This window comes from Musa acuminata, chromosome BXJ3-11 (genome assembly GCF_036884655.1).
Source record: "Musa acuminata AAA Group cultivar baxijiao chromosome BXJ3-11, Cavendish_Baxijiao_AAA, whole genome shotgun sequence".
NCBI lineage: Eukaryota > Viridiplantae > Streptophyta > Magnoliopsida > Zingiberales > Musaceae > Musa > Musa acuminata.
In genome coordinates, this window is record NC_088359.1 from 27,711,516 (window position 1) to 27,725,904 (window position 14,389).

The window sequence follows — 14,389 nt, forward strand, 5'->3', positions numbered from 1 at the left end:
ACATTCACATCTTCCAGTCTCTTTCTGTCATAAAGAAAGTACATTCAAGATTTATTATCCAAAATAAACATGCAGGATGCAAATGTGGTTACAACTCATCTCTCTGTTATTGGCTCTCTCAAATTATCTGATGGAAGTCCTGCTATAAAACCCACTCAATACCAACAAGTCATTGGTTCCCTATAGTACTTAGCTCTCACCCGTCCCGACATCTCATTTGCAGTCAACAAAGTATCATAGTTTATGTAGAGGCCGTCTACTGTGCACTGGTCTACGGTTAAATGAATCTTGATATCTTAAGGGGACTCTCAATCATGGTCTCTTTCTTCGTAAACACTCTCTACTTCAGCTTTATGCCTTTACCGATGCTGATTGGGTAGACAACTTTGATGATAGAACATCCACATCAGGGTATATTATCTTCCTTGGCGCTAATCCAATCAGTTGGAGTTCTAAGAAGTAAAAGATAATCGTATGGTCTACAACTGAAGCTGAATACCGTGCCATAGCCACTGCTACTGCAGAACTCAATTGGGTCACAAATCTGTTCAAGGAACTCAACATCAACTCCACTCCTATAATATATTGTGATAATATCGAAGCTACCTATCTGTGCGCTAATCCGGTGTTCCACTCTCACATAAAACATATTGCTATTGACTTTCACTTTGTGCGAGATCAAGTTGTCCGCTGTCAACTATGAGTTTCTCATGTCCATTCGGCTGATCAATTAACCGACTCACTTACGAAGCCTCTCGCTCGTCAACTTTTTGTATTACATTGATCCAAGGTTGGTGTTCTTGATAAGAGCACCATCTTGTGGGGGCATGATAGTAGATAAGATTTTCCTAACTATATGAGGAAATCTCTTTAATCTGTTGAGGGAAATCCTCCCTCCTTATTTGTATAAATAGGAAAGGGGACATGTTAATGGAAAATAGCTTCTTCTGTAATTTCTGTCTCTATTCTTTTTCTAACACCATAGATATTGCAAGATCTGTTTAACTGCAGACCAATGTATAGTAGATGGTCGATACATGAATTGTGATAATTTATTGACCGCAAATGAGATATCTGGGTGGGTGAGAGCTAAGTACTGTAAAGAGCCAAGTACTTGACAATATTGAGTGGGGTCCATAGTAGGGCTTCTATAACATAATTTGAGTGATTCACCAATAAACAGAGGAGTTGTAACTGCTTTTGCATCCTGCATGTTCATCTTTGATAAAAAATCCTGAATATGCTTTCTTTATGATAGAAAGAGTCTTGAAGATGTATATGCTGCTTCCACTTCCAGAAAGTAGCTCAAGATTCCTAGATCTTTGAGGGAGAATTGATCTGTCAAATGCTTGAGAAATGCGTTAAATCTCCATAGGATTATTGCCCGTGACAATAATGTCATTCATATATACCAGAAGATATATTGTATTACTACTTTGTTGATGGAGAAATAACGAGGTATCAGATTTGGAGTTGATGTAAAAAATGAGCCAAGTTCAGTGTACTAGGCTCTTGCAGCTTGACGAAGTCCATAAATAGTTTTTTATAGTTTACAAACATGCCTTGGATACTGAAGATAGATGAAGTCAGGAGGTTGTTACATGAAGACATCTTCAATTAGGGTCCATTGTAAAAGGCATTATTAACATCGAGTTATCGTAAATGCCAACCTTTTGAGATGACTAAACTAAGGATAAGTCGGATTGTTGTGGTTTAACAACAAGATTAAATATTTTTGTGAAGTTAACACCAGTATGTTGATGAAATCCTTTGACCACTAGATGCGCTTTATATCTGGCAATGGATCTATCTAGATTTTGCTTAATTTGAAAGAACCACTTACACTCGATGATATTTTGTGTGGGATGAAATGGTACAAGGGTCCGTGTAGAGTTAATGGACAAGGGCATCGTATTATTCATACATAGATTTACGCTAGTATGGAGATTTTTGGACTTGAATAATTGTGGTAGGTTTAGTAGTCTCAAGAGAGGATTTTGTGATAGCATATATGTCAAGGACTTGACGTGGTTTGAAGATACTACTTTTGGAGCGTGTTGTCATTGGATGTCTAGGGGCTATGAGTTGTGTTGTTGGTATGGGCGGTGAAGAGGCACTGACACGGGTCGGGGCAGGATGAGGCACGTCAGTGTCATTGGGTCTAGAAGAGGGTAAAGATAGTGGTTATGTTTCCAAGAGTATTACTTTAGTAATAGGAGAAACTTGTGAAGAAGGGAGAGAAGAAGCAATAGAGGGAGTAAGGAGCTAGGAGAACAAGAGAGTGTAAATCTCGAGGTAAATGATTGAATAGTGTTATTAGAGGTTTGTTTGATGGGATTAACGATTTACTCCAATGATGTATATTTGTTAGAGTAAGTCACATAGTAAGAGACTCATGGTTTTGCAATGGAAAGATAGACTCCACAAAAATAATATGACGTGATATAAAGACTTTTTGAATTTAGAGGTTCGTAGCATCGAAAGACATTATATTCAAGAGAGTATCTTATGAAAATGCAAGGCTTAGATTTTGATATTATCTTATGTGAGACATAGGGACGAAGCCATGGATAACATAAACAACCAAATACTTTGAGTTTTTAAAGTTTTGAGAATTTATAAAATAGTTTTTCAAATGGTGATTGGAATTGGAGGACTGGAGTGAGCATGCGACTAATGAGGTCGACAATAGTTTAAAAGGATGCAGACTAAAAAGTTATTAGCATAGAAGCTTGATATAGAAGTGTGAGACTAGTTTCAACTATATGTTGATGTTTGTGTTCAATAGAAGCAACTAGTTAAGGAGTATGTGGGAGTGACTTAAGGTGTTGTATACCACAAGCTGAGAGTAATGACTTGATATTCACCTATACCATCAGAGTAAACTGTTTTAATTGTAGACTAAAAGAAGTTCTCGACCAAGCTTATAAAGTTAGTAAAGATTGTTGAAACTTCATATTTTTTATAGAGATGATATAACTATGTACTTCGTGAAATAGCCTACGAAAATAATAAAATATGAACATGTCAAAAGAAGTGATTAGGGTAGGGCCCCAAATATCAATATAAATAATTTCAAAAGGTATTGAGCAGAGGATATTCCAAAAGAAAGTCGATGACTTTTATTATTGAAACAAACATCACAATGAGTTATAATGCTATTGGTTTTAAGAGTAGGAAGATAATAACGTGAAAGTAATTTTTGTTGGATAGAGGATGAGGGATGACTAAGACAATGATACCACACATCAATTGGAGCTGTAATTAAAGAGTAAACAGTGGGCTAGGTGATTTACGAAACTAACGACCACTCATAAATATTGTCCTTATTCTGGCCTCGGACCAAGGATGCCCCGTGCTCATATCCTTGATAAGAAAAGAATTCAATTGAGATATTATTTTATTTGTAGAATTGAGAAACAGAAATAAGATTTTGTTTAATGTGAGGTGTACATAGAATATCATCGAGTGTAAAAGTTATGCTATGTGAATTAAGCATTATGGAACCAGTATGAGTTATGTAGAGTCTTTTACTGTCACCAATGATGATGTCTTTATTTCCACCATAGTTGTTGTGGATGAACAAGTTTTGTAGATTAGAGGTAATGTGATGAGATGCGCCAGAATCTATAATTCAATTATATTAACTAGTATTTGGAGTAGTCGTGAGATTTGCTTAAGGCCAATGTGATGAAGTAGGAAGTCTAGGTCGAGAAGGAGGGGGTGCAAGGCGAAGGAGGGCGACAGATTAGGGAATCTGGTGTTGCTGATCCTGGAGTCTCAGAGGTGGGCGAGAGTGCTAGGCTTCAAAAAGCGGTGAAGCTGCTCATCGATCCAAGAGGACGAGGCCAAAGATGCTGGCATAAAGCAGCAGCGGAGGAAGACAACCATCGTACGCTAAGGAAGTGCTGCAATCGACTCGATGGAACAGGAGGAGGTCTGCCGAGGTAGAGGAGAGAGGGTTCCTGGCATCGGCTCGATGGAATAGGAAGAGGTGCACCGAGGTAGAGAAGGCTTTGGGAGGACAAAGGATACCGTGGTAACAACGACTAAATTGAGGAAGAGGAGGCTCCGGAAGGATGAAAGATACGATAGTGAACGTGATGGCGGTGAGATCAAGGAAAAGGTCTAGGGGCAGACAACACGCTATAGGGAGCCGAGGGAAAAAGGCTGCATCGAGCAACTTCAGTGACATACGAAACACAGGGAAGATGGGAGTGCACCTATCACTGAATAACGAGGAAGGAAGAGAAAATCTTGCTAAGGCAAGAAATGCTTTGATAGCATGAAGGGATAATATATAAAGAAGATATTTTTGTGTTAATATATACTCCCTATTTATACATATTAAGCGAGAATTTTTTAATAAAATAATAAAATGTTTTCGTACAAATCTTAACTGGTATCAATCCCATCATCAAAGTAAAATGTCAGGCATTAACATACTCTATTGCTTTATGCGGCTATGTTCATTAATGATAATGAATTGATGACCTCATGTCTTGTTAATTTCTGACATTGGATTGATGAGTCTTAAAATCTCATGTCTTGGTATCTCAAGTCTTTCTCCACGTTTGCTGTCAGTTGGTCATGACAAGAACAGGCTTTCCTGTCATCCACAGGCCGATGCATCATCAGACGAATTGCTGTGATGCACTAATAGCTAACAACTAAATTGGGCCCTCAGTACACAATCTCTATTTATAGCCGAACGAGAAGCAATTCCTAACACATATATTGACTATAATAAATATTTATACATGAGATATAAATTAAAATAGAGTCGTCGAAGTCGGCCGATAACATAATGGACTTCAAAATTTCTTTTTTTTTTTTGGTGTCCAATCCCCATATATTATAATTTTGCCGATCGATCGATTACCCAACTTAGTCTCAAATATTTTTTTTAAAGTAATCCAAATATTATATTCGAATTGTCATTATTATTTGATTGTCAATCTAATAATAATCTGATTTACTCCATTTCTCGACTGTTGTCATGTCTCGAAAAGAAAAAATAATCCGTTTTGTGTAAATTACGACTACATGGCATGACATGTCGATGCTTCATCATCCGTAACAATTGATGTCGCATGCTTAATCGACAATATATATATATATATATATATATATATATATATATATATATATATATATATATATATATATATATATATATATATATATATATATATATATATATATATATATATATATATATAGTCTCGTGCAAGCAAGTTTTTAGTTGTTATGCAGATAATATCGTAGCGGCCTTTTTACTCGTAAATGACGAGTTTTCAATAAAACGGAAAAACCGTTATAAAGTGTTGGCGGCGAGAAGATTATTACCCGATATCTTCAATCCCCGCTCGACCTCCGCCATCCGCCGTTGCTACGCCGCCGCCGCCGCCTTCGCCTCTCTTGCTGATGATCTCTTTCCCCGTTGGCTTCCTTCGCTGACATCGCCTGTTCGGTCGCTTCTTCTTCTTGGGCCCAACCGGGAGCCGGTGAACTTGACCCAGATCCCGATTGCGGCGGATCGCCGTGTAGGATCTCGAAGGATCTTGGACTTTCCATCCCAAGATTTCTCGGCCGGTGGGCGCTTCCACAGGTCTGGCTCCTCGATGCGAGAGTTAGTTCTTGATTCTTTTGTATTGCTTCTGATGTTGCATGAAATGGGGTTTTTGTTCATAGTTAGATTTCCACTTATGTAAGGATATCTTAGAGTGCAATCCCATGGTTATGATGTAGCAAGAATATTCATCTGAAATACAACAGATGGGAGTCCGAAATCAGCATTCCAGTTTGGCTTCGGTGCTCTGAGAAACTGGAATCTTTCATGACGAAAAGGGGTACTCTTAATAACATTTAGAAGCAGGATTCCAAAAAAAGTTAGTAACATCTTGGAGAGTCGTCATATGAACCATGTTCTTTGTTGTTTTGGGTATCGAGGAGGCACCATGGTGTAGTGCTGTTTGCATCAGCAACTTCATGATTAGTGGATGTTAGAATGCCTCTTGACATTTATCAATAATTCAAGGGATCACTAGAATACCCTGATATTGGGGGAGAAGGAGAAGATTGTCTGTAGTTGGATGGCTGGTAATGATGTGGAGAAGTATTATGAACAATACAAAGAAGTGCTTGTGGTGATGACTTAGAAGATTTAAATTTCCCCAACGTACATATTTATTGCATCGGATGATTTTGAAGTTTGCTTCATGTTGTAAATCATATATATAGCTTAATTTTTGTCTTTTATCTTCTATTTGTTTATGTTTGGTTAAAAAATTCTGTTTTATATGAAAAGTAGTTTATGGACATGAACTACGACGCATGTTCTATATAATCAAAAATGGTGCTGTCTATATTCATGCATTATGAAATGAAACTGAGTTGACCATTTCACTTAGGAACGACAATGATACAAAAGATAACTGGCCTTTTTCATTCAATTTTGGCATTTTCCTCCACCATAAACGATCTTAAATTTTTGGAAACTTTATGTTGCTTAAATATGGATTTTCCCCTTGAAGGGAAAATCTGAGAGCTGCATCACTTTAGACAAAGGGAGATGGATCCTGATTGTCATTCCAACAGTTTGAAATTTCTATATGAGTATAAATTATATATTCTTTGCAGAAATTTCTCATACCATGTATAGCAATACCTACCTGTCATCTGCCCTATTGGCATATTCCTATGGTACATCTCTATATGACCTTATGCTTTGTGATATATTGAATCTGGATCATCTAGTGGCCCTTGCCAGGTTTTGTTTTATGAGTCCTTTCCATGTACACCTTTGCAGATATCTCAAAGGCTTTATGGATAATATGCAATATGCTGAAGAACTTCTAAGAGAGTTCCTTGTGTTTAGAGGTTTTACAAATACACTACAATCTTTTGAAAAAGAGTTGTCTACAGATATTGGCAGAAACTTTCAAGTGGACAAAATTCTAGATTTGGTGTTTTCAGTGTATTTGCCAAACTATCAAGCCGATAAATTAATTGCCCTTCTTAATTTCTTTAAGCAACGCTTCTCTTCATCTTCGGAGACAGTGTTCATTTCTACATTATCAAAATTGGAAGTGTCAATTCTTCGGTACTACATTGTAAATGCCTTACAATCTGCAAGGCATGAGAAAGTGGTGGAGTTTTTTCAGGCAAATGGCAGTTATCTCTTGCAAAAACGTGAAGACTGGACACCATGGTTTGGTAGGTCTGTGTTTTTTCTTCCTTAACCTTCTTCATCATATTTTAATATTTAACTATAAAGATATTGTCATGCAGCTATTCCATATATTAAGAACCCCAGCCTAGATCCTCAGTTTCGTGTTTACTTCTCAAAAGAATGGTTTGATGCCCTGCATCTATCATTCCGGAACTTCTTAAGCGAGGTCTTCAATGGGACCCATATCCTGAAAGTGGTATTGTCTGTTCTTTGCTATCAGGATGACAGTTCAAAATCGTAACCTATTGTTTGCTGCTATGCACTAATTCGTACTCATACATTGACTAGTTCTATTTCTGATCCTCTTAGTTTTTACATCCGTGTTGCAGGAAGAGATAAATATCTTCCAATGTATTCTATCAAAAATAAAAAAAAAACATATCATTTTATGTACAAGGTCAATTTGAAATTTGGTTGTTGATTTTCCTTAATTGCTTCACGTATCCCTGCGCTGTTAAAGATCAGTACAGAAAAGAATACAGTGAAATACCTCAAAGATGGCATCAAGCAACTGAATAATAAACTGTCGCAACTCCAGGCATTATTGGAGACAAAAGAAGCTGAGATACTATATTTACAAAGGTAACAATTCAATGTTTTTATCTTACATGGACATGATTTTTAAGAGGGCTTATCCATGTCGATTTGTCCAATTGTTCACCATAACTTTATATTTCATGGATGCTCTTAATGTCTTCACATACCTATCCATGCAGATTGCTATTGTTTGTCTCATTTTCAAATCTTTCAAGGAAGTTGTTGGGGCTGATATACATTTATGCCCGAGATTATGACCTAATTGTTGCATTGTCCACAAGCATTAAGCATCAAGATATTTCAATGCTTGTTTTATTTTGCATCCATTGATCATCTATATCTATATATGGATTTTGTGGTGCAACACAGCTATTTATGCTTTTCCTTTGTGTGTTTCTGAGAGAATCATCACCTTTTATTTTAGAATATTGTCATTGTTTTTCCATTCAGTCTGGCTCCATCAGATCGGGAAGCTTCCGTTCTCAAAGAGATCAACTCTATCAGTGATCTTTCAAGTGAGGCTTCATCAAAGGATGATGGTGTTAGTAGTCGAGTCAAAGATTTTTGTGAACCTGTCAACGATTCTCTTCATATAGGAGAAAAGATAACAACAGCAAATTGTGGGGAATCTTCAGGTTCAACTGGTGTTCTAGACAAATCCACTGTAGCCAAGTCCAGTTCTATGGCAGGTTCAGGAGGCCAATCTCCTTCAAAACATGAGAAATCTAGCAATGTTCTTCAGATGGCTCATACTGGTTAGACATCTTCATACATGTAGTAGTTTGCAATGGGATTGATTATTGTTCTTTCAGGTGCAATTTGTGCTCGTTCTTGTTTGTTCTCCTCATTATTCAATATTCAATGGTTTGAGAATAACTGCTTTTCGTTCTAACCTAGTTGAGAAAAGAGAGGAGAAAAACAATAACTTTGTTTCTTTTGAGCTGAAATTACTTGTGTAGAAGCAGGTGGTGGAACAGAATATTAGTTAATCATTGAAATCTTGTTTTCCTTAGGTATGTTTCGATAGATAGGTGAGTAGGATAGATGGTATTACTCTGGCACTACGGCGGTAACATTCCTTCTTGGAGCTTCTGTCATGAATATTCGGTGCTTTGTACCCTGCCTGCCTGCCTGTATGCATGTGGGTTTAAATTATGTAGGAAGTATTAGAACCCATCCTTACTGTGGGGTTTGAGATTATGATGCCATAGGTGAACAGTTTTTCTGAGAAATCTGCAAAACTTTTTGGACCACCAAATTATGTTTCTTTTCCTTTTTTATTCGGAAATTGACTTGTGTGCTTGATCTTGAGGTTATTTGATCACAGCTTGAAGACCTCCATTATTTTCTTTTATAAGACAATATGCTTTTGAAATCTTTAGACATATAATTCTCCATTATTATCCTCAAAAGTTTAAACTGATGGTACATGACCATTCAGTTCAATACTAGGCAAAAATATCTTGAGTAGGATAGATAATGTTAAAAGTCAAGAAACAGATGACTTACTCTATGCGTGCAACTTTTTCTGCAGAAAATACCATAGATGTGCTTGGAGAAGAGGAATTTCCTGAAGTAAAAGTGGATTTTCAGGTTAGCCATTGCTGGCTCATCTAGAGTTGCTCTTGCTCATTTGATTTCATGGAGCTTTTGGCTTGAAGTTGAATATACACAATAGGACAGTTATGAGTCCATTTTTCAATTATCACTACATCTGAAGCCCTTTCGTTTCACGTAATTATCTTTATATTTCCAGGAAACTTTCTTGGGGCATACTAGTAGGATTAGTCGCTGCCGATTTTCTGCTTCAGGAATGAATATTGCTAGTGCTTCTGTGGACGGGACTGTTAGGTAAATCATTTAGATGCACATTGTTCTATGAAGTAATATATATTGGATTTTGGTTTTCTTAGGTATATATCTTATTCAGCCTACTAAAAAATCTGTTGAAGGATCTGGACATATGACTCATCAACACCAACATCCAGAAATGCTACGATATATTGTGGAGCTGAAATTATGTCACTTGATTGGGAATGCAGATCAGATCGCTTGGTATGTCAACTAAATATATAGCTTGATAACAATAAAGATTTGTGGTATACAGTTATAGAGAGTTCAACACCAAAATGCATATCTTGTGTATGTACTCATTTGTCCTAAATATAGCTGCTCATAGGGACAGCTGATGGAGGCATTAAAGCTTGGAATGTTGATGCTAAGCGAGTTGTATGTGATCTTAGCACAACAACAGAATTTCCAAGGTTCTTTAACCATCAATCCTTTGGTTGTTTTACATGTCTCTTTATGATCTGTTCATCATTTTTTAAAAATAAAAAAAAATACTGCAGTGTCTTGGACTTGAAGTGCAGCCCTGTTGAACCAATTTTCGTTTCTGCAGCTGCATCGAGATGGTAACTAACTAAAACAGTTAGTTTGTTGGTAATGATTGGGAGTAAAGAAGTTATTGCAGGAGTTTTAAAATGCACTTAAATGTTGATCTAGATTATCATGCAAAACATACTCCTTATTAGCAAATAACTATGGTGTTTGGGTATTCATTTGGATCCAAGGAATACTAAAATCTGTGCTTCCTAGATAGAATGATATTGTAATAAAAGACCATCATTTTGTTTCTCCAATCATCTTCATTGTATGTTCATTAATTGTAAGTACTAATATAACCTTGTTGTATATATAAACTTGCTTATACGTGAATGTGCATTATGTATATGTTTCTTTCTATTTGTCCATATCTTTTCCCCCATCATATATCTATAGTAAGAGACATTCTACATAGCTGCAGAACAAGACTTTGAGATGGAAATTAAATGAGCAGGATTAAGTTATAACTGGCCATTATCGTCTATATTTGGTCGAAGATTGTTTTGGGATTATTTGAGGGATTGGCTGGGATCTTCGAGGATGAGTCATAATTCAGCTGTAATCTGTGAGATCATATGATATGGCTCAAGATTGGTTCATCTGTGATCAGGTGGGACTGTTCATGATCGGCCTGGAACAGTCAGGAATGGCTGATCATGACCAATTCTAAGGCCTGGATCCTAAAACTTTCAGATTATCTGCTAATTTCACGATGAACCAATCTTTTAGACTATGTTATGCATGAAACCTGCTTGATCAGTAAAAAGCTCGCATTTTAAGAAAAATTAGCAGATCTTGCTCTAGTTGTCTGGTCAACAAAGGGAAAATAGTTCTTGTCCAACTAGATAATGCATCTGAGTGACATAACATTGTGTGAAAATCATTTTAGGATTTACCTTTGTCACGAGCTGCTCTGATGAACCACTAGCCTAATAACTTGATTAGCTTAAAACTATGACAAATCAATGATAGTAGGTTCATGTCATCTTGTCAGTCATCACGACATCCTATCATTTCAGATGTGGGACTAATTGAGGTGTAACGATCTTCCTGCATTACCCATAGTTTATAAAAATTGTCATGGATCCTTTTTTAGTTCCTGTCTGAAGCATGGATTTTGGTCATCTTTGATTGCTCTATCTTGCAAACCTACTTTACTATTTTAGTAATTGTGGTAATAGTCTAAGACAGCAGCATGGATACTTAGCTTCTTTAAAATGTGACAAACTCCATGAAATATTAGCTAAAAGAGCATATTTGTTCACATAAGACATATGGATACTTAGCTGCTGCTAAAAATTTCTAATTATTTTAAGGGTAACATTTTCTTTTTGATATGTCATGGGGATTCAACATTCTTGATGGTGCCTTGTTGAACTGTTATAGGAATGGCTTTCATAAGCTTGACAGAGCGGGCTTTGCTTCTTTGACTGTTTGGAATATGAAAACATGGAAGGCCATGGTATGTATGTTGCTTCAAGTGCTTTTCATAAAAAACTCTCTTTGATATGCTTATGTTTATCTAATTTCTGTTATACATTGTGAAGACAGTGCTTCCTCTTGGTGAAGATCCTCCGGCAATTACATCACTATGCTTCAACCACAATGGTAAAATTTTGGCAGCTTCAGCAGCGGATGGAATGATTCATATGTTTGGTATCCTCATTTTTCTGTCCTGAATGTATAAGCTGTATAAGATAACTTAATATGTCTACTCAAATTGTTTTTCCTTCATGCGATTTTACTTTGTGCTATTAATTTCTCAATTATAGATAGTGAAATGTCTGCATGTGCTAAACCTTGGAATCAACTCTTGATGCTCATGATTGCTCCATTTAGATGGTTCCTCAACAACACTGCTAATATTATTTCATGGCCATTTAAGAACTTAGAACAAGAGAGATTTTACGAACTAAAATGTTACTTAACTAGCAAAAAGACATGTCTGCTGGCCTTCAAATCACTGGGTGGCCAGCCCATGATACAGCTGTAAGCTCACTGCTATTTGGACCTGACGAGACTAGCATTTTCAGCTTAGGATCTGATGGCAAGGTAATAAGTTTGTCTTTTTATTTGTAGCATTATTTTAGCATAAGCATCTGCTTTCATGTTTGCTCCCATGTTACATCGCCCTTTAGCTCTGAAATTTGAGCATCAAAGAGCTCTTTTTATGTTTCGGCAGTCAATTATTTTCCATCTCCTCTACCTTGACTGACTGTCAGTCAAGGTTACTGGAACCATCAAACACACAGTAGTTTCGTTGCTGATTCCAATGTTACTTGAGCAACACTTTTTTAGTCATTTTCCTTGTCTTGTAATGCTTATCATGAGAATGTAATGTGTGGATTGCAGATATTTGAATGGAGCTTGCAAAACCAAGGTCGGGTTCTATGGTCACGAGATTGCTCTAGGTATCATGTTTGTACCTTTCCACAATAGCATCTCCTTTTTTCCCCCTTAAAACAGTTCTTGTTTGCATAAAAGTTCGCTGATGGAAAACTAGGTACTATGTTTGTACCCTATCCATTATAGAATCTTCTTTTTTCCCTTGAAACAACTTGTCTGCATAAACATTGGCTGATGGAAAACTGTCCATGCTTTCAAACTAAGTTAAAAAGTTTATTTATCATGCACTCAATTTAGTGTCATTGAGAAGGGTAAACTATATAGGTTTCAAGATGATATCAATTTTTTGCTGGATGATTCACACAAAATGAGTCTTTTGTGTAAGTTCTACTGATTTTGTTTTCCATGATCCATCTGGTTAGCAATTTAATCACCTATACATGGTGCTGTTGTTATGTTAATAACACTTACCTCCTATTCCCTAATGGTATAGAATTTGTATGATTGCCTATGGATCCAATGACATATACCTATGCTTTGTCATCTGGTTATGAAATCTGCCAATGTTAAATTGTTTGGCTGGCCAAAAAATAGATTTTCTTAGTAAGGCAATAGTTTCCTGGCCTATATATGGTAATGGACTTCGCCATTTGCATTGACTTCCTTAACATTGGGGTATTACAGCATCTGACTGGATATATAATAAGACCAGTGAGATGGTCAATTATCTGGCATAATTTGTCATTGTGGTCATCCTTATAATAAATGCATCCTGTCTGACCTTCATTTCTCACTTATTTTGATATATATACACGGTAGTCCATAAATTGAATTTGACATTGTAGTGTATGAACCAACATGACTCGAAAAATTTTACCATCTGAGCACCTTTTGCTACCTTCTGCCAGTGTCTCATGCATACGGTAATCTATTTGCTCTTTAAACCATGTTGAGAAGAAACATATAGAAGTAAAGGGTGACAAATGCTTACCTAAATAATGATTATGATCATATCATCCTGTGGTTGTACTTTTCTGGAGGTCCAATATAATGAGTGACAAATGCTTTTGATGATTATGATCATATCAGCCTGTGGTTGTGTTTTGCTGGAGGTCCATAATGAATCACTCACTTGACTATTAATAGGTATTGCTTTCCGGAGAGCTTGAAAATATGCAGGCATGAAATAGCACTGGATTCAAATGGCAAAAGATTGTTGGTAACATCTGGTTCAGTTAGGTCACCGATATACCAGGCAAGCAGCTTCTCTTGTAATGTCTCGTTTTGTTTTCAGTCTCATCCTGGTGTATACATATGAAGGTGGTTTCTAGCACTAAATTTTTCGTAGCTTCTCTTATAATGTCTCCTTTTCTTTTGTCGGTTGTATCATAGCACTAAATTTTGCTCAGGTACAAGGACACACACTTGGGCTACGCACATTGCCGCATAGTGGTGCAATAACGAGTGTTGACTGGCATCCAACACTACCCATTTTCATAACCGGCTCAGCTGACCATTCGGTTCGGGTTACTTCCATTATTTGATGGTCCATTTCCGTGGAGTTCCCAGTTACCGGCTTGTAATTCTCATAGAGATCACAGAAAGTTCCTTGTTTGCTATCCTCACTACCTCATGATCAGATGCCCAGACTGGTATGAGGTAGCTCTTCCAATCATTATGTTATTGACAGCCATTTTGACACTGTAATTTATGTTTCCTTAGTAGTGGCTGTTCAGCTGCTATGAAAGATATGGAAATCGAATGATCAGTATCTTTTAAGCAGTTACAAAAATGTTGTGGAATATTAATTTATTTGTTCTCGAATTGTATTCTTGAGGCTTTTATTGGAGGCAGTATTTGGTATTTGTATGAGACACTTTGTGTAGA

The 14,389-nt window shown here is 36.7% G+C and overlaps 1 protein-coding gene across 4 annotated transcripts; it reads left to right on the forward strand.

The window, feature by feature from the left end:
- Window positions 1-5,320: 5,320 nt before the first annotated feature.
- Window positions 5,321-14,371, forward strand: LOC135585519 (uncharacterized). Of its 4 annotated transcripts, none has more exons than XM_065172750.1 (16): window positions 5,333-5,632; window positions 6,812-7,218; window positions 7,294-7,415; window positions 7,674-7,816; window positions 8,222-8,526; window positions 9,306-9,364; window positions 9,528-9,622; window positions 9,724-9,826; window positions 9,941-10,035; window positions 10,123-10,185; window positions 11,543-11,618; window positions 11,704-11,812; window positions 12,096-12,208; window positions 12,509-12,567; window positions 13,649-13,757; window positions 13,912-14,371. In XM_065172750.1, the coding sequence occupies exons 1-16, from the start codon at window positions 5,625-5,627 to the stop codon at window positions 14,044-14,046; spliced, it is 2,001 nt and encodes a 666-aa protein (XP_065028822.1). In that variant the 5' UTR covers window positions 5,333-5,624; the 3' UTR covers window positions 14,047-14,371. The 4 variants fall into 4 exon arrangements, 3 of the variants coding, with proteins under 3 accessions (XP_065028824.1, XP_065028822.1, XP_065028823.1); XM_065172751.1 differs by having other exon boundaries at window positions 5,335-5,611; XM_065172752.1 differs by lacking the exon at window positions 10,123-10,185 and having other exon boundaries at window positions 5,328-5,632.
- Window positions 14,372-14,389: the final 18 nt, after the last annotated feature.

Bases quoted from the DNA above. Each gene is read 5' to 3' on its own strand.
- LOC135585519 (XM_065172750.1), top strand. The intron at 7,817-8,221 runs GTAACAATTCAA...TTTTCCATTCAG, and splicing joins GAGATACTATATTTACAAAG to TCTGGCTCCATCAGATCGGG. The intron at 10,036-10,122 runs GTTCTTTAACCA...AAAATACTGCAG, and splicing joins ACAACAACAGAATTTCCAAG to TGTCTTGGACTTGAAGTGCA.